Below are 18,193 nucleotides of genomic sequence, written 5' to 3' on the forward strand. Positions count from 1 at the left end.
AGTCGGACACTTAACCGACTGAGCCACCCAGGCGCCCCCCCCCCCCCCCCGGCTTTTTTAAAAATTTTTTTTAGTAAAGGCAATTCTAATAACAAGTTCTTCATTGAGTCTTTGAGAAACTCTAACATGACAATATCTAAGAATTTAGAAATTCATTTACTAAATGGAGCCATCAAAGTCATCTTATTAGGCACGCTTACTTACTTACAGTGTTATACAACTTTCTTATACCCATCTCACAGAGTCAGTGTTTGAGCCACAAAGATAAAAAACAAATAAAACAGGGAACAAGTGAACTCAACTAGAATCCTGCTTAAACTTTTATGGTATCAAATCTAATCAAGTGTTATATTTTGAGTAAAAGCTAATCTTCAAGGTATTAGTATCTGTAAGTAAAATGAGACTATTTGAATTTTTCAAATATTCGTATTTCAGAAATTTGGAGTGTCTATTCAGTGACATCTTCCATGTATTGTTAATTCCAAGGCTTAGGGTATTATTCAATTTAAAAGTTTATTATCCTTTACATTGTTATAAGCAGAAAGCAATAAAAGGGCGCCTAGGTGGCTCACTTGGTTAAGCCTCCAACTTCAGCTCAAGTCATGATCTCATGGTCTGTGGGTTCAAGCCCCGCATCGGGCTCTGTGCTGACAGCTCAGAGCCTGGAGCCTGCTTCAGATTCTGTGTCTCCCCCTCTCTCTGCCCCTCCCCTGCTTGCTCTCTCTCGCACGCGCCCTGTCTCTCAGAAATAGACATTAAAAGAAAGAAAGCAATAAAATAATTGGCTGACTATTCCTCTTTCATAGTGCTGAGGCCAGCTGTGTGTCTTTAGCCTTAATTCCAGAGATCATTATTTTTTAATTGTACGGTCAAATACAGATCTAGAATTGTGATCACACAATTTAAAAATAATACACATTTGAAAAGAGACATATTTAAAAGATCATTTACGTTACACACAGAGCTCTACTCTTGTCAGACGCTCAAAAGACTCTGGAATACATAACAAATGTTTGAAAAATTGAGCTGTGGTTTGACAGGTGGATGCCAAGAAAACTGTGTGTGAAAACAGAGCTCTGAAGCATCTGTCAACAGACTTCCTTTCTATGGGGAATTTTAATTTATGACTTACTACAAGGCCTCTCAGAAGAAGGCCGCAGAAAGAACAGGAAGGGGATGAGACACATTTCTTTTATTCAGAAAATAAATTCTGTGTTTTTCAACAACAAAACTGAGCATGTAGTGCCAGAGCCATTAATATTCACCTTGGAATATTTTTTTCTCACACAATATGTCACCCTCAGGAAAAATTAAAAAGCCTCAGAATAGGAGAAGGCAAACTTCCTCACATGCCTCAAGGAGGTCTGTCAGGTTAATAAAAGCACTTCAGGCACTCTTAGGAGACAGACCGCCTGCCCCCTTCCCCTTTTTCCAAAAGCAATCTTATCACTGAATTTGCCTCTATGGAACATTTGTGTACTTTAGAAGGAGCTAGGATGTGGCAAACACACTAGCTGCTTTCCCCTGAGCAAACAGAAATTCCCCATTCTAGTGGGCCACACAGGAAACGAGGTGGAGGGACCTGGGATTCCCAACCAGCCGGCAGGCTAAGTTCAACTATTAACACAGAAGCTGTTTTCTTCAGGTTCTAGAATGATTTTGTGATGAAAACACGTTTTTCACAAAGTAAAACACTTTTCAAAGCAAAAAAAGAACCAACGCTCAAAGTTGGAAGTGAAAATTTGGAGAGTTCTCATATACAAATGGTTTTCTCATCCTTGAGCATTCTTCACACGTTATGGACTCCCTGCCAATTATATGCCTGTTCACCATCTGCCAGCTTATTACAATGCTTTCCTTTAAAATCTGATAAAAGCACCCCAAGCCCTTGATATTACCAAAAAAACCTCCAAATCCTATCTTCAAACTACAAATATCTTCCTCTAGAATTCTCAGTCCTTTCTTATTTTTAAAATTGTCAATCCTTCAAAATGTCTAAATTGTAAATGGATGGCAGGCAACCTAATTTTTTTAACCTCTTTGATATTTTCCTAGAATAGTGCTGTGAACAGAAAACAGAACAAAACACATGTCAATGAATGGCTTTCCCTGCGAGGAATCTCCTGCTGACATACTAATTCCGGAGAGAAATCCAGCACTGTGAATTAGCACCTCTAAGTTTGCTGGTCAGAACATGGTGGAAAGCCAAAGTTCTTTCATCAGTCCTTACTTGATCTGATCAACAATCACCCGGATACCACTTAACAGACTACTGATCTAACCAAAGAGCAGTTTTTAAAGACTTCTTATTGCGAGATACTTGTTTCCATTTAAAACACAGATTAGCAATCTGCACAGGAAGGAAAGATTCTGGGCAGGAATGACATCTATGATGATACAAGCAAGTCCTTTGTTTCTGGACCTCCAATACGAAGTTCACTCACACTTGCTGAAGTATTACTACATGGCCATCTATGCTCCACTATAGGCATTAAACATCAAGTATTGGACAGGAGGGACCTGAAGCACAAATGTGAATCCTCTGACCCACTCTAGCGCTGCACTTTGGGCCCACGTCTCCACATTTTAACCCACTTCAAAGTACTGCAGTGCAGCAAAAGGTCCTTCCCATCTATCTATCCACAAGGCCATGGCCACTGCACTCTGCAGGCACATTTATGCAGATGACTAGTGGACGCAAGGGCCACAGAAGCACCTCAAACAACTATGGTGTTAGGCTTACGTAAAGTCAGCCTATGTTAGATCCTGTGCTCAGGCCTAAATAATACCAAACAAGGAAAACCCTGGGAGGATTCACCCCTAATCTCACTCTTTCACAAATGTTTTGCAGCCTGGGCCCCATGGAAATGGAACAATAGGCAGCCCCCTGCCCTACCACAAAACATCCTCAGACCAAGTATGCTATCATTTGAGGATCTGGTTGAATGCTTCATCCGGAGTGCGTGCTCACACGCCGGGTGGACAGAACACAGGGGACGGCGTCAACCCTGCAGACATGATTCCACCTCAAATACGTGCACGGATACCAGGGAAACGGTACAAACTGGTTGGAACAAGACGCACCAGGAATACATGTGCAGTTGCCTGACCTTGCTCCACTCGCTCGGAGGACTCCAGCTTTGAAGTTAGAGACGTCCTTTTATGGAACACATAAAATTCACTTCGGGTTTTTAACTACATGCATACAACTCATCAGAAACTGACCAATCCATAATATTTCTCTACCCCCTCTACAGTAACAGGGAGTGAAACACATTAGATGTTTTAATAAGATCAAAGGTGACTGATTTTTCCAGATTAAGAAGTGTCCAAAATCTGACTTTTACCAGGTACAGAAATGTGCATATTAAGATGATCAGAACGGCTAAGAAAAATAAGCACGGGCTCTTATGCCAAAAGCCAAAGGGGTCAGTTAAAGCTTCACGACAATGTTACATATAGGTAGTTTTCTGAGTCCAGTCCTGCCTGCGCTTTCACTAACCGCCTTTGCTCTAAGAGAACATCTGTCTTTTTTAACCAAGGGACACAATTAGACAAGAATCAGGGCCAGGGAACATGAGACGGTAGCAGCTGTTAAATATAAAAAGTTGGTAAGTTTTGTTCGGTCAGAAACATTTTATGAGCAGATCAATTTTCACAAATAGTCTGAAAATCCAAGATATAAAATAATTAGAAAGTGGTGTCCATATCCTCCCAATAAAATATGACATTCCCAACCCTCTAAACACATGTACTAAAAGTACACTTCTTAGCCACGACATTCTAAAAACGTGGTGCCTCCTCCTAAGCTTTTCATTTTGCAAACCGTACTTCAACATTTACACCTTTGCTTTAACTCTGTGCAAGAACTAAAAATTCAGCATCCATGATTAAACCTAAAGTCACAGGTGAGAACAAATTCTGTTAAAAAAACAGACCGAAGACAAACCGGAGAGAAAAGTCATCCATGAGGATGAAAAGATTACCATTATTCTTCCCGGAAATCTCTGGCAAGTCTGACTGGTACTGAGGTGCACTTCTTGACAAGTGATTTTCAGGTAGTTTCTTAGAGGTCTTCAGAGAACAGAGCTCTCTCTCCTTGAGCTCACCTATGTTTTCTGAAGTTTTAATATCCGTTTCCTTAGGAAACATACATGTCTGTATTTCCTCCTTCATATGACATTCTGAAGAAGGATGATTGACCATAACTGTGTTTTTCAGTGTGTTTTCTTCTTTATTCAGTAAGTTTTTGGGAAGGGTTAAATTCTTTTGCAGGTTGACATTTATGCCACTTGCGTATTTGAGGTTTATCCAGTTCTCACCCATAACATCAGTGCACACGTCCTCTCTAGGGGCAGACAGGGGGCTGCCCAGGGCTGGAGTCTGTCTCTCCTCAGCAGCAGTGTTGGCACTGCTGGCAACAGGTGGGCTAGGTCTGTGTTTGCTGTAATAGACTGAGCACTTGTGCTTCTTCTGAGAATGACCGTAGGTACCGGGGCTCCTCCTTGCCGCGTTCTGGATCCTGCTTTGTGGAGTGTTTACTGGAAGACAGCTCTTCCCTCTGCCTTTATCAGAGGGGCCATAGGTATCAAGAAAGTTCTTACAATTGCTCCTGAATGGAGGAAGAAAAACATTTAACATCATGCCAAGTGGAATCAAACCCTACCCCTCTGTTTCTAAAGCCGTGAGAAAGAATTGGCCATCGGTACTGTGTGTACTGGGGAGTTCTATCTTTCCTTCTTCCAAAGCCCCCTGGGTTTTACAAACTAAGTCCTTATATGAAGTCTATCTTATTGTAAAAGGACTATTACAGCCTCAATGACTTAAAGAAAATTTTACGAATCTAAACCTGGACTCAGAATAGTATTTATATCACCTTAAAATAAAATCAGAACGAAGTAATATCAAAGGTGAGAGCCCCTTCCCCCCAACACACACACACACACACACACACACACACACAGAAATTCTTACTTGTGAGAATGGGAGCTAATTACATCCATCGAACTATTGTTTTGTTGCGAAGATGAGCTAGCATTTTGCCTCTGTCTTGTTTTCATGAATTCCATAAGAATGTACTGTGCTTGTTGGAAGGCTATTAAAATCACACCCAACAGGGACAAACTGAGGAAGAAAGCAATGGGGTTCATTACTGCATGGTTCTGACTGGCATTAAAAAGACCAGCTCTCTTACAGAAGAGCAGTGGATGTTTGATGCAAAATGTCTAAAGATGTGGTATTGGGATTCCCTAAGATGTATGATATCATACTTTCTGATATTAAAGATTAAAAAAAAAAACCCAAGTTTCTAAAAATGTGCATACTTGTAAGTTTGACATTCCAATTCCATTTTTAAAAGCACTTGTGGGGCGCCTGGGTGGCTCAGTCACTTGAGCGTCCGACTTCGGCTCAGGTCACGATCTCGCAGCTCGTGAGTTCGAGCCCTGCGTCGGGCTCTGTGCTGACAGCTCAGAGCCTGGAGCCTGTTTCAGATTCTGTGTCTCCCTCTCTCTCTCTGCCCCAACCCACTCGCATTTTGTCTCTGTCTCTCTCAAAAATAAATACACATTAAAAAAAAAAATTTAGGGGCGCCTGGGTGGCGCAGTTGGTTAAGCGTCCGACTTCAGCCAGGTCACGATCTCATGGTCCATCAGTTCGAGCCCCGCGTCAGGCTCTGGGCTGATGGCTCAGAGCCTGGAGCCTGTTTCCGATTCTGTGTCTCCCTCTCTCTCTGCCCCTCCCCCGTTCATGCTGTCTCTGTCTGTCCCATAAATAAATAAAAACGTTGAAAAAAAATTTTTTTTAAATAAAAAAAAAAATTTAAAAGCACTTTCATGATAAAATCTAAAAGGGTGGTTCTAGTCTTCCAATCTCAAATTGCCACTGCACTGGGCCAATAGGAGTCAAAGTCATATCTTCCCCTGTGATGGCCAGTGAAAACATATGGAGCACAATGGTCTATGATACTTCTAGGTCCCATGAATCTCTTACAATTCATTTACTATTATCTTAAAGTTTATCAGTTACTAGTTTGTCTACTTCATGTGTATCAGGGTTCGCAAAGAAATACAAATTTCACTCAATTCAGATGCTTTGAATATGCTATTTGACTATTCATAAGCTCTTACACCCAGGCAATAGACAGTTTCTTGCAACTCGTCCAAAGGCGGGAGCATACCTGACAAAGAAGACTGTGAGCCTCCAAAACGACTCCTCCCAGCTGGGTCCTGGAACCACGTCAGCACACAGAGGCAACAGGTGATGAGGGAGGGTCACATTGAGAGTGAAGTGAAATTCTAGGTCTGCTGCAGTCACAAGAGTCAACTCACGAATGACCCAGGAAGAGGTAAAGTCAGGAGTAAACCTGGTAACAAAAGACTCATCTTTATGAACTTGATTCTTTTAATTCCAAGCACAAAACAAAGTAATCACAACAGCAGCCAAATTTCTTACTTACCATAAGTATTTATATAAAAACAACTTAACATGTCTTACCAATGGAAAAAGGTCCCTCCACCCCCACATTATTAAATGCGCCACAAAACTTAAATGAGGTTAAAACTCAATGCTTACACAATGCTGATATCTCGGGATGTGTTTGGGGCCAGGGAAAACTGATGACAATCTAGCACTTCGAATCCATAACCTTGGCAATTATACCCATTAATTTTCAGAGATGTCACAGTTATAGGAAGTGGTCCAATATTCTCAACTTTAAAGTTCTTTGTAATAGATAAAATTTGCTTGCTGTCTTTCAGTTCTAGTGAGGACAGAAAGTAATATTTAGTGTATACGAACTGCAAAATTTACTTAGCATAATTTATTGAATCAAAAAACTATGACATGTATTATTAAAATGTGAAAAAAAATTCAATATAAGCTCAAAGTATGACTTCTATCTAATTTCTAGAACAGTTACAGATTTTCTTATACTACCAGGATACAATAAAAACATTTAACTAATCAAGATTTTTAAGTTAAATGACCTTCCTAGGTACCAACAGTAATCAAAATCTCTTCTTTGTTCTTTTACTTAGTGAAGGTTAAGGTTAGGGATGCCTGGGTGGCTCAGTCAGTGAAGTGTCCAACTCCTGATTTTGGCTCAGGTCATGATCTCACAGGTTCATGAGATTAAGCCCCACGTCAGGCTCTGTGCTGACAGTGTGGAGCCCACTTGGGATTCTCTCTCTCCCTCTCTCTCTCTCTCTCTGCCCCTCCCCTGCACATGATCACGCACTCTCTCTCTCTCAAAATAAACTTAAATGTTGTTTTTTTAAAAAAGGTTAAGGTTAGAAGTTTATTCTTTTCAGAAGCCAAATAGTTTGGATATCCCTAGGCACTATGCACACTTTGCTCCCAGTATCTTCACATTGAACAGGGACCAGTTAAGAGCAAGTGTGTGTGCTTCTAGAAACATGACTCAAACACCCACTACATTCAGAGGAAGTAAGTCACCAAGTCCCTGCAAAAAAAAATGAGAGCACATTTTATATAGGGAGTTTAAAAAAGAAAGAATTACCACAATTTTAAATTACTCCCATAAATTTACAACCCACAATCTTTTCCATAAAGGGACTAATATCTTATCTGGTTCTATAGTTTTTATAATACTCCTTAATTCTATATTTCAAGGTCAACTCTAAATTACTGAATGAATGAAAGAAAAAATGAATTGTGATGAATGCTGAATGCAAATGGTTAATAAATCGCTTCAAACTCAATGCTCATTTAGCATAGTTTTATTAAAAAAATTCTAATGAGACATTAAATAGTGCTACAAAATTATCCAATAGTTTTCACTAATCAGATTTCTCCACAGGAAGCACAGTGTTACTAAAATGCTTTCAGTGTGTTCCAAAAATTCAAAATTATATAGGAAACAAGACAGAATTTACGAAAAACATTTTATATCTATTGTTTGATTTTTGTTTTAGTTCCTGAGAAAGTTCTTGAACCTAATATAAATAATTTAGAAGTATTTAACTTAAATACATGCACAGTTTGGAAATATCTAATGGAACATTTATGTACATTTCTAAATCTTCTATGTCTAATACAGTAGCCACTAGACATACGTGGCTACTTTAAATTAAATTAAAATTAGGTAAATTTAAAAAGTGATTTTCGGGGTGCGTGGGTGGCTTAGTCGGCTAAGCGTCCGACTTTGGCTCAGGTCATGATCTCGCGGTCTGTGAGTTCAAGCCCCGCGTTGGGCTCTGTGCTGACAGCTGAGCCTGGAGACTGGCTTCGGATTCTGTGTCTCCCTCTCTCTCTGCCCCTCCCCCACTTATGTTCTGTCTCTCAAGAATAAACATTAAAAAAAATTTAAAAACTTATTTTCTAAGTCACACTACCTATATTTTTAAGTGCTCAGTAACCACATGAGGCTAGTGTCTGCTGTACTGGATGACACAGACACTGAGCATTTCCATTACTGCATAGAGTTCTACTGCTTAGAAATCTTTAGTCTTGTCTCCATTCAGCATTTTGGGGTGATCTTTTTTTTTTTTTTAACGTTTATTCATTTTGAGAGACAGAGAGAGACAGAGCATGAGCGGGGAAGGGGTAGAGAGAGAGGGAGACACAGAATCCGAAGCAGGCTCCAGGCTCCGAGCCGTCAGCACAGAGCCCGACACGGGGCTCAAACCCACGAACTGCGAGATCATGACCTGAGTCAAAGTCGGACGCCCAACCGACCGAGCCACCCAGGCGCCCCATGGTGTGATCTTTTTATGATGATGTAGCCTCTTACTATTTATCTTAAGTATTTGACACTGTACTGATAATTCAGCAATTACACTTTTTATATATGTATTAAGTAAGATGGGTTAAATATCTAAGGCTATTTTTATAAAGTAAAGGCCTATATATGCTAAACGTTTGCCTGATTCAATTATTTGCATCAATGCAATGAATTTACTATAAATTTATAAAGAATCTTCCTATAGAATCCTTTTGCTCTTGGCTTTAGCACCAAGCCTGCCCCATCTGAGTGCCACACGCACGAACTCACGTCGCCGGCAATCCATCAGCGTGGACTCGGGCACCTTGAACCTGAGAGAACCTCCCGAACCAGGAAGCCTTCCGCCCACTTTCAGTAACTCTCTCGCTCCAAACCCTTCCACGCCAATCATGTCGATAACAGTCAAGTTATTCCTATTGGGGCAGCACATACAAATACAAAGGCATTACAACACAGTCACAAGATACAGTGCACTTGGACTTAAACATTCCTAGTTAGCAAGAACAGCTGTAAGGTTTTCAAAGAGAAAATCAATTTAAATAGTGTGGCATCTCCTGGAATTTAGAGGCTATTGACAGGCAACGGAAGCTGCCAATGGGCTCAGAAGAGCCCAGGCGAGCTGACTACAGCAAGAACGAGTGAATGCCCAGAATGTTCCTGATCACCCTCCTGCCTCAGCCCGAGAATGTGAAGCCATGTTTTTCTAATAATCAGCCACCTGGGTGGTGATGAGACCTGCAAGAGCAAAAAAAAAAAAACAAAAACAAAAACAAAAACTGAAAAGATAAAGTTGGGGTCTCAGAGAAATATTAACAAATTTAGCCTAATTGATACAAACTACTTGCAGGGTGAATTAAGGAGTTTCATAGTAATTGTGACTATTAGAGATTCTGCCTTAGGGATAATTCTAGAAATAAAATCCTACTGTTTCTTTTGAACCAAAGATTTATAATGTCACCCCACAAAATAACATAGATCTACTCAAATCCTTAGTAGTCAAGCAAAAATTCAGACTAGCTTCTGCCTTTTCATTAACTGAAGTCATGACTCCCAGGACAAAAAAAGTTGAATGGAGTAGATGTTTAAAAGGTGTAGACTGGAGTGAAAGCCAGTCATCATTAATGTAAATGTAATGTAAAATTAATTAATGTAAAATACTATAGAAGCTGAGAAAACATTCCTAATTAGGCAAAATACAACAAGAGCTTTATACCTTTATCTGAAGGATTAAAAATCTTTAACCATTTAAAAGCCTTTAAGTTAGGTTGGATGACTGATATTATTTACAGAAAAATACTATGTGTCAATATAGAAATATCAAAAGTAAATTAACTACTACAAATAATTTAGACTTTCTTTTCGAGGTGGGATAGCTGAACCTGGGATGAGGTAAATGTTATCTCTGCACTTCCCAGGACCTTAGTTCTTCAACGGAGAAGGAGTTTTAAATGAAAGACGCTGTCAACAGGGCAGCAGGAGTCTTAGTTAAAATGCTTAATAGAACAAACAAGTACATTTTCTTTTTCAGAGCAATTCACTTGCAGAAGAACAAACTCGTGTAATATATTAAAGGAAGTCCAGAATAAGAAAGTCTTCGCTAGCTGATCTGATTATAAAGTAACTAAAAGGACATTTATTGAAAATTAGTGTTAGACTTCTCACCAATGCAGAGCTTCAACATAGATCTGTATTTACTGTAAATTTTTGAAAGAAAACTCTCAATAAAGACTAACTAAAGATGAAAAAAATTTAATAGTGAGAAACATTTAGCTGCTTAAATTTAGCAACATCTGTCATTTAAAATAAGGAGGGAAGAAAAGGCAATGGGCTCAACAGTCCTTAGTCCATTGTCCTTTGGGGCTACCGAGAGTTCCAGAAGCAAGACAGGTATGAGAGTGATATAAATCCCAACACTGCGAGTGAAAACATACACAGCAGTGTTTCAATTATTTTTCTGAGCTGGGAACATGCGTTCCTAGCACATATGTGTGTGTGTGTCTGCATTTGTACATGTGTCCTGCCCTCAATGACACCAACAGATGAGATGCTGAGCAAAATATACTGTGGCTCTTAGAGAGAAGGGCACACAGCCCCTACTTTACAAAGTGGGAAACTGAGGCACAGAATAAGGTGAAGCCTCACATAGCCTCTCCTCTCCCTCCCATGCAACACAGCCCCATCCCTGAAGGCCTGACCATGAGGTGAATGTCAGCTCTTAGCTAAAGAGATTACATATTCTTGAGGCACCTGGGTGGCTCAGTCACTTAAGCGCCCGACTTCAGCTCAGGTCACGATCTCACAGTTCGTGAGTTCGAGCCCCATGTCGGGCTCTGTGGTGATGGAGCTTGCTGCAGCTTTTATATTTCCCTCTCAGAAATAAACAAATACTTATAAATAAAAAATAAAGAGATTATGTATTCTTGAGAGAAAGAGACTTGGACAGACGAGTCAGAGAGAAAGAAATAGGCTCCATGACAGGGACACACCCACCGGATTAGTATGAGTGAGGTAACTTTTCCGTAGTCAGCTGGCGTGAAAACTACGCCGACCCTTTTCATCTCCAGAGGCTGCAAATGTAAGTGGAGGATGCCAAACTCAGATTCCTCAGAAGGCATGCCCTGCAGATTTAATAAATGCAGTGAAATGATTCCTGTGAAGCAAGCTTCCGTCTTCATTACGTGCATTTTAGGGTATAAACATGATTGCTCTTCTTTTAACGTCCAGAGTGGACTGCCCTAATCGACGCGCTGAACTTGCTCACTCTGAGAGTTCACACTGATAAACAGTTCCCGAACCACAGCTGAGAAGAGCAGGCAGAGGCTGCAGGACAGCCTGCCAGGGATGCTGGAGAGGGGGATTTGCTTCCCGGCCCGGATGGAAGCTGCGGCTACAAGAGCCATCTCTGCCAAGATGCTCTGAATGCAAACTGTCACTGAGACAGCACACCAAATAGCCTCTGTTTGAATGCTGCGGGGATCTGACCCAACACCCAACTGCTGCTCGACAACCCTGTCTTTAATACTGACCTTAGGTTCATACAGAAACCATCTTTAATATATTGCGTCTCTTCATTCAGGAGAAAGAGCTGTGTTTATTCACAAGCTCCTTTATTTTTCCCAAGGTCTCTAACTTTCTCTGATTAATCTTGTGTTCTAAATCCAGTATTCAAGGCTAAAATCTTGTTTTCTAAATCTAGTATTCAAGGCTGAGTTCTTCATCATTTTTCCTCTTTCCACTGTTTTTTTCCAGCTCCTTCTCACTAAAAAAAATTACTGATTTCTTAGCGCTATAATCATATAATCTGCATGGTAATATTTCTCTTTTCTGCAGTCTTGATTTTTGTATTTGTTTTATCCTGCAATTGTTGCTAGTATTTCCCCATGCTATCAGAAGAAATAGCGACAGTGTTTGATTCATTTTCATTAGAACTATAAGTTTCACGAAGGGAGAAACCTCGCTTTACATACATCTAATATGAATACTGAATAAAACTGATTTTTAGTATTAAAACTGTAATAATAACATGGCGCGCCTGGGTGGCTCAGTCGGTTAAGCACCCGACTCTTGATCTTGGCTTAGGTCATGATCTCACAGTTCATAGGATCGAGCCCCACAAAGGGCTCCATGCTGACAGCACAGAGTCTGCTTGGGTGTCTCTCTCTCTCTCTCTCTCTCTCTCTCTCTCTCTCTCTCTCAAAATAAATAAGCAAACATTAAAAAATCTGTAATAACAACTGCATCATTTATTAAATCGTTCTTATATGCCAGGCACTGGAATATAAGAAGTCTATAAAATGCTGAGCATTCCATAAATGTTACTGAATCTTCAAACATTATTACGAGTGAGTGAGAGAAGGCTGTAGAGAGGATAAGTAATCTTCCTGAGGGCACAAAGCTAGCCCATGTTAACAGCCTGGACTCAGAACCCTGACCATCTAATTCCCCCTGATCTTAACCGAAGGAACTACATTTCTAACAGCAAACCATCATAAATACGGGTGCCATTCTTTACATAACAAAGAGTTCTAAGAAGAATTCTGAATTAAACTTTAAGTGCCTCAAAGGCATCGATACTATTATTGTCAGTGTAACAAATTCATAACAGTAATGGTGTCTCTTATCACAAAAGGTGTAATATTCTTGGGGGAAACCTTTGGTCACACATGAAAAACTTCTTCCAAACAGGCTGCAGCATTTGTTCAAATCTGAATAGAACGTTTAGATGTAAAAGAAAACTGGCATTATTTTTGGAATTCCAAATTATATACGATTCAACACCAGTGGGGCCAAAGATCTTTTAGTACCCTGGACTAACTTGTCTCTGACAGCCCTGGGAGCCTGCTCAGTGGAAAGGACAACCAGAGGCAATGAGCAGGGAAGGCGTGCTAACAAAACCAAGACCATCCTGCTGCCTAAACCACTTAAAAACAGAAAGGGACATTTGCTGTGATATGTTTCCTATTGTAAGTCTCTGTTAAAAATCCATCTAAAAACTTGCTTTGATGAGTTTTAACTCTTAGTTGGAGGTCATTTGATCTCCCTCGTTCTGCTATTCAAGTTAATCTAGAGCCAATAGTCCATCTTTGGAGGGATAAGTGTGGAGAAAGAAGAAAATACCAAGGCATTTCAGTGTGTGCGTGCGTGTGTGTGTGTGTGTGCGTGTGTGTGTGTGTGTGTTAATATAGTTGTATGCCCATGTGTGGTGACGTGTGTGGCTGTATTTTTTTTAACAGATGCTCCGCATCTGACTTGATCTCACACATAGGATACTTGTAAGGAGAACTCTCAGCTCTGTACAAAGAGCCACAGAACTACTGAGTGGAAACTAAGAAACAAGGCTGCCAAGTCCCAGAACAACATCCTTTCCACATGACATGTTTACTCCTCCTCCTGAGTATTTGTGCAAGACCTCATGAGCGCCCAGAGGCTTAGAATTTCAGAAAGACCTTTTTTTTTTAACAGATGAGGTGAACATCACAGAAACTGGGTGACTTGCTAAAAACATGAAGCCTGTTTAGTAGGAGAAGATGTTCTTAGGTGTATCTTTACCTTATGTCACCTTAAAAAACAATCGATGGGAAATCTAAAAGAGAATTGTAAATTCTGGGGTCTCAGGTTTTATGGTTTTCTACATAGCCCTGATCCAATTGTTATTTCTTCACTCACATGAATCTAAACTATCAAATTAAAATGGTTTACAGGCTAACATGAACCATGGGCTCTTGCTGCATTCGTTAATTGGGAAAATCTGCTATGTATACTTCACGCCTAGAATATAAGAGAGCCACATATATTGTGTAAAAACACTTGAAACATGACTTGGTGCAGCCATATGCTATGTGTGTGGTTTGTCAGCATTCTTTTTCTATTTAAAGAGGACATCCTACCTGGTAAGGGCAAGCTTTGGTGAGCTGGAATTCACCAGTTGTGAAATTAATCATCTGCATATCGGTGCCAAACCTATAAAGGAAAAAAAAATGTTTGAAATAACATGCAGGTTGCCACTAAAGAAAACAGTGCATGTGTGCACATATACAGATTATGTGAGCACATGTGTTTACATATACGGTTCATCCCATCCTGTCACCACTGCATCCCAGCCCCCTGCATTGTCCTGGGCATACTGGAAGTGCTCAATAAATACCATTGAATGAATGACTTTGGCAGCACAGAATGTAAAGAAGCATATGGTGACAACAGCTCTAAATACAAAGCAATTTTTTTTCCCTCTCCAAACAATACATAAGGAACCTGACAGGAAGTGACTCTCGAGAAAGGACAATTTTGTCTCCCGGTAGACACGTAGCAATGCCCAGAGACATTTCTGCTTACCACAGCTGGGGAGGTCCTACTGGCACCAATTGGGTAGAAGCCAGGGACGCTGCTAACCACCCTCTGAAACACACAACAGCCCCTCCTCCCCCAAACAGAAAATCACCTGGTCCAAAATGTCAATAGTGCTGAAGCTGAGAAACCCAGGGATAAGGGTAGATCCTACTAAGCCAAAGAGGGAAACATTCTAACTGAAACTGTGACTGCTTTGTGAAAATAAGATATAACAGACAGGGACATCATCTTTTCTTTTCTAACACGAGATTAAAATGTACTAAAACACTAAACTCCTTTCTTGTGTTGCCCAGAGATCGCTGTGATTTAGATTCTCAATATGAGAAATACACGTGGGAAAAAAATCACAGCTGTAAAGATTCCCTGACCAGAGAAAGTAATATTCTGCTGGGAGCTAGCCTTGTCACAGGAACACCAAAGATACCACATAACAAGAGAAGCGGCAATTTCCATCAGGTTGTATGTCCCAAGGAGCTGGGTGTGCAGGTACTGGGGCCAATATTGTGTACACCCACATACAGGTTCTGGGTGAAAGATGTGAAGGACTCTGAATAACTCTGAGTCTTAACAGCGTTTCCCACAACACCGTCAGAAAGTCTTCACCAACTGGGTGCTTTACCATTTGTGCAGCAGGCGTACCACAGCCTCGGGTGTAGGATACAAGGAGACAGGCAGGAGCTGCAAGGAGACCGGCCAAGAGGAAGGGTTCTTCACCACAAAGTACTTCACCTAGATATGGGGAAAGGAAAATCAAAACCCCGAGGAAGACATGGCGTTGCTCCTGAGGTAATCCCGCCAAGAATTCATAACCTGAATCCAATCATGGGAACCATCATGCACATCAAATCGAGGGACAGTCTAGAAAATAAATGGCCTGCTTACTTCAACAACATCTCTGCTATGAGAGGCAAGAGAAGGCTGAGAAAGATTACAGGTGATGATAAAGATCATACAATGCAAGATCCTGAGCTGGGGAAAAGAAAAAAACCTACCATGAAGTATGTGAGGGGGATAGCTGGAAAATTCTGAATATAGACTGCAGACTCGGTAACATTATTATGATGAATATCACATCCAATTTTAATAATTGCACTTTGGTATGTGAGAAGATGCTCCTGTTCTTAGGAAATCCACAGTGAAGTAGAAATAAGGGAGGACATAGCATCTGACACTCTCAAACAGCTCGTAAATGTGTGTGGTGTGGAGCACATGGGTGGCTCAGTTGGTTAAGCGTCCAACTTCGGCTCAGGTCATGATCTCGAGACTCGCATGAGCTTGAGACTCGCATCGGGCTCTGTGCTAACAGCTCAGAGCCTGCAGCCTGCTTCGGATTCTGTGCCTCCCTGTCTCTCTGCCCCTCCCCTGTTCATGCTCTTTTTCTCTCAAAAATAAATAAACATTAAAAAACATTAAAAAAAAAAAAGGGTGTGGTGTGTGTGTGTGTGCAGAGAAAAGGAATGATAAAGCAAATGTGGCAAACACAAAAACACCTTTGTGAAAGGTGACTAGGAGTTCTTGGTACTATTTTTAACCATTTAAGTTGAAATTATTTCAAAGTTAAAAAAAATTTAATGTTTATTTTTGAGAGAGAGAGAGAGAGAGAGAGAGAGAGAGAGAGAGAGAGAGTGTGTGTGTGTGTGTGTGTGTGTGTGTGTGTGTGTGTGTGAGAGCAGGGGAGGGGCAGAGAGGGAGTGAGAAAGAATCCCAGGCAGGCTCCAGACTGTCGGCACAAAGCCCAACGTGGGGCTCAAACCCACGAACTGTGAGATCATGACCTGAGCCGAAGTCACACACTCAAGCGACAGAGCCACCCAGACGCCCCACAAAACAAAAATGTTTTAAAAACAGTCTTCAGATGCCACCCCTAAGAAACCCAGTGAGCACCTCATGAAGTGTAAATCATCACCCAGACCACATGTGATGCAGCTCCTTGGCAATGAGATGACACACACACAGGGAAGTCTGCTGGTGTGGCTTCTGTGCCTCTGCTTTGCTCCCTGCCTCCCCAGCTCATGGAGGGAAGCACACACAAGAGAAGAAGTCAGCACACTAAGGACAGAGGGTAATGGACAGAGTCCAGGCTCTTGATGGCATCACACTGCTGCTTCATCAGTTTTGGACTTCTCTCTTTTGAGCTTCTCACTATAAAACAAGCTAACTCCTATGTAAGCCTGTGTTAATCAGGATTCTCTCTGTGATGGGGCTCCTGGTTGGCTCAGTCAGTAAAGCACTGTGACTCTTGATCTTGGGGTTGTAAGTCGTTTTGGTTTTTTTTTTAATTTTTTTTAACATTTCTTTATTTTGGGGAGAGAAAGAGAGACAGAGCATGAGCAGGGGAAGGGCAGAGAGAGGGGGGGACACAGAATCCGAAGCAGGCTCCAGCCTCTGAGCTGAAGGCACAGAGCCCGATGCGGGGCTCGAACTCATGAACGAGGAGATCATGACCTGAGCCAAAATTGGCTGCTTAACTAACTGAGCCACCCAGGCGCCCCTCGGGGTTGTAAGTTTGAGCCCCACGTTGGGTGTAAAGATTACTTTTAAAAAATTGGGGTGCCTGGGTGGCTCACTGGTTGAGTGTCCAACTCTTGCTTTCAGCTCAAGTCATGATCTCAGGGTCGTGAGACTCAGCCCTGTGTTGGGCTCTGTGCTGAGTGTGGACCTGCTTAAGAGTCTCTCTCTCTCTCTCTCTCTCTCTCTCTCTGTGTGTGTGTGTGTGTGTCTCATTTTCTGTCTCTCCTACTGCCCCTCTCCCCCACTCTGTCTCTCTAAAAAATAAATAAAATAAATTTAAAAATAAAAGTTTTAAAAATGGTAAAATCTTATAAAAAAGATTTTCTCCGATATTCGTAGTTGAATACTTTCTTGACGGATTTTGAATTGAAAACAGACTTCAGAAAATGTGTTTGTTTCATGCACTTTCAGTCTGTTTCAAGTTTACTCCTTTGTTTCTTGACACCTCCCTGCTAAGTGCACTGAACAGCATATGTATGTCACTTAAAATGAATTTAAATTAACTTTGGTTCTGACACAGTATTCTCAAGGTGGAAAGACTCTGATAACTTAACACCCCAAGAGCCAGGGGTTCACTGACAAGGAGATACACAATCCTCACCACGCTACTCCTCAGGGCAGTTGCGCTGAAGTTTAACACAAGGCCGGGCTCTGTGATTAAACGAGGAAGATACGAAACAAAGGATTCTGACTCCTTGGATTTCTTCAAGCGACCAAATCGAGTCATGCCTAAAGCAGTCCTCCTGTGTAATTCATAAAGAAAGAAATTATTTTGAAAAATAATTTTCACATAAAAAAAAGGAAATCACTAATTATCACTCCTACTAAAAGGAACAAGGGCTCTTGGAAAAAAGAAAAGGCTTATTCTGGGTATTCTGGGTCTAGGGAAGAGAAAGTACACATGATCCCGGAGCATCCTGTTTTACTAGAAAGCAAGGAAGTTGCTCAAAGAATGAAGTGAACATCTAAGGGACCCACGATCTAGCCTGAAGGGGCTCCCATCAGCCAAATTTGGGACAATTTAGCATCAAAAAATAATACTGATGGTACATCATGGTAATGAACAAAGAATCCACAGTGATGCTCAAAAAG

General features: G+C 41.0%; 1 protein-coding gene across 3 annotated transcripts in view; it reads right to left on the minus strand.

Moving 5' to 3' along the window:
• TMEM131L (transmembrane 131 like) overlaps positions 1-18,193 on the minus strand; it is a 162,028-nt gene that overhangs the window by 34,581 nt on the left and 109,254 nt on the right. For all 3 annotated transcript variants that reach the window (XM_040472047.1, XM_040472039.1, XM_040472032.1), the window contains exons 15-23: positions 17,703-17,844; positions 15,210-15,319; positions 14,131-14,203; positions 11,234-11,361; positions 9,014-9,156; positions 6,574-6,760; positions 6,179-6,364; positions 4,975-5,124; positions 3,987-4,612 (exon numbers count right to left, since the gene is read on the minus strand). In XM_040472047.1, the coding sequence (XP_040327981.1) occupies positions 3,987-4,612; positions 4,975-5,124; positions 6,179-6,364; positions 6,574-6,760; positions 9,014-9,156; positions 11,234-11,361; positions 14,131-14,203; positions 15,210-15,319; positions 17,703-17,844 (1,745 nt within the window). The remainder of the gene's footprint in view (positions 1-3,986; positions 4,613-4,974; positions 5,125-6,178; positions 6,365-6,573; positions 6,761-9,013; positions 9,157-11,233; positions 11,362-14,130; positions 14,204-15,209; positions 15,320-17,702; positions 17,845-18,193) is intronic.

The sequence above is a fragment of the Herpailurus yagouaroundi genome, unplaced genomic scaffold (genome assembly GCF_014898765.1).
Source record: "Herpailurus yagouaroundi ecotype Mexico unplaced genomic scaffold, PumYag 28, whole genome shotgun sequence".
Lineage (NCBI taxonomy): Eukaryota > Metazoa > Chordata > Mammalia > Carnivora > Felidae > Herpailurus > Herpailurus yagouaroundi.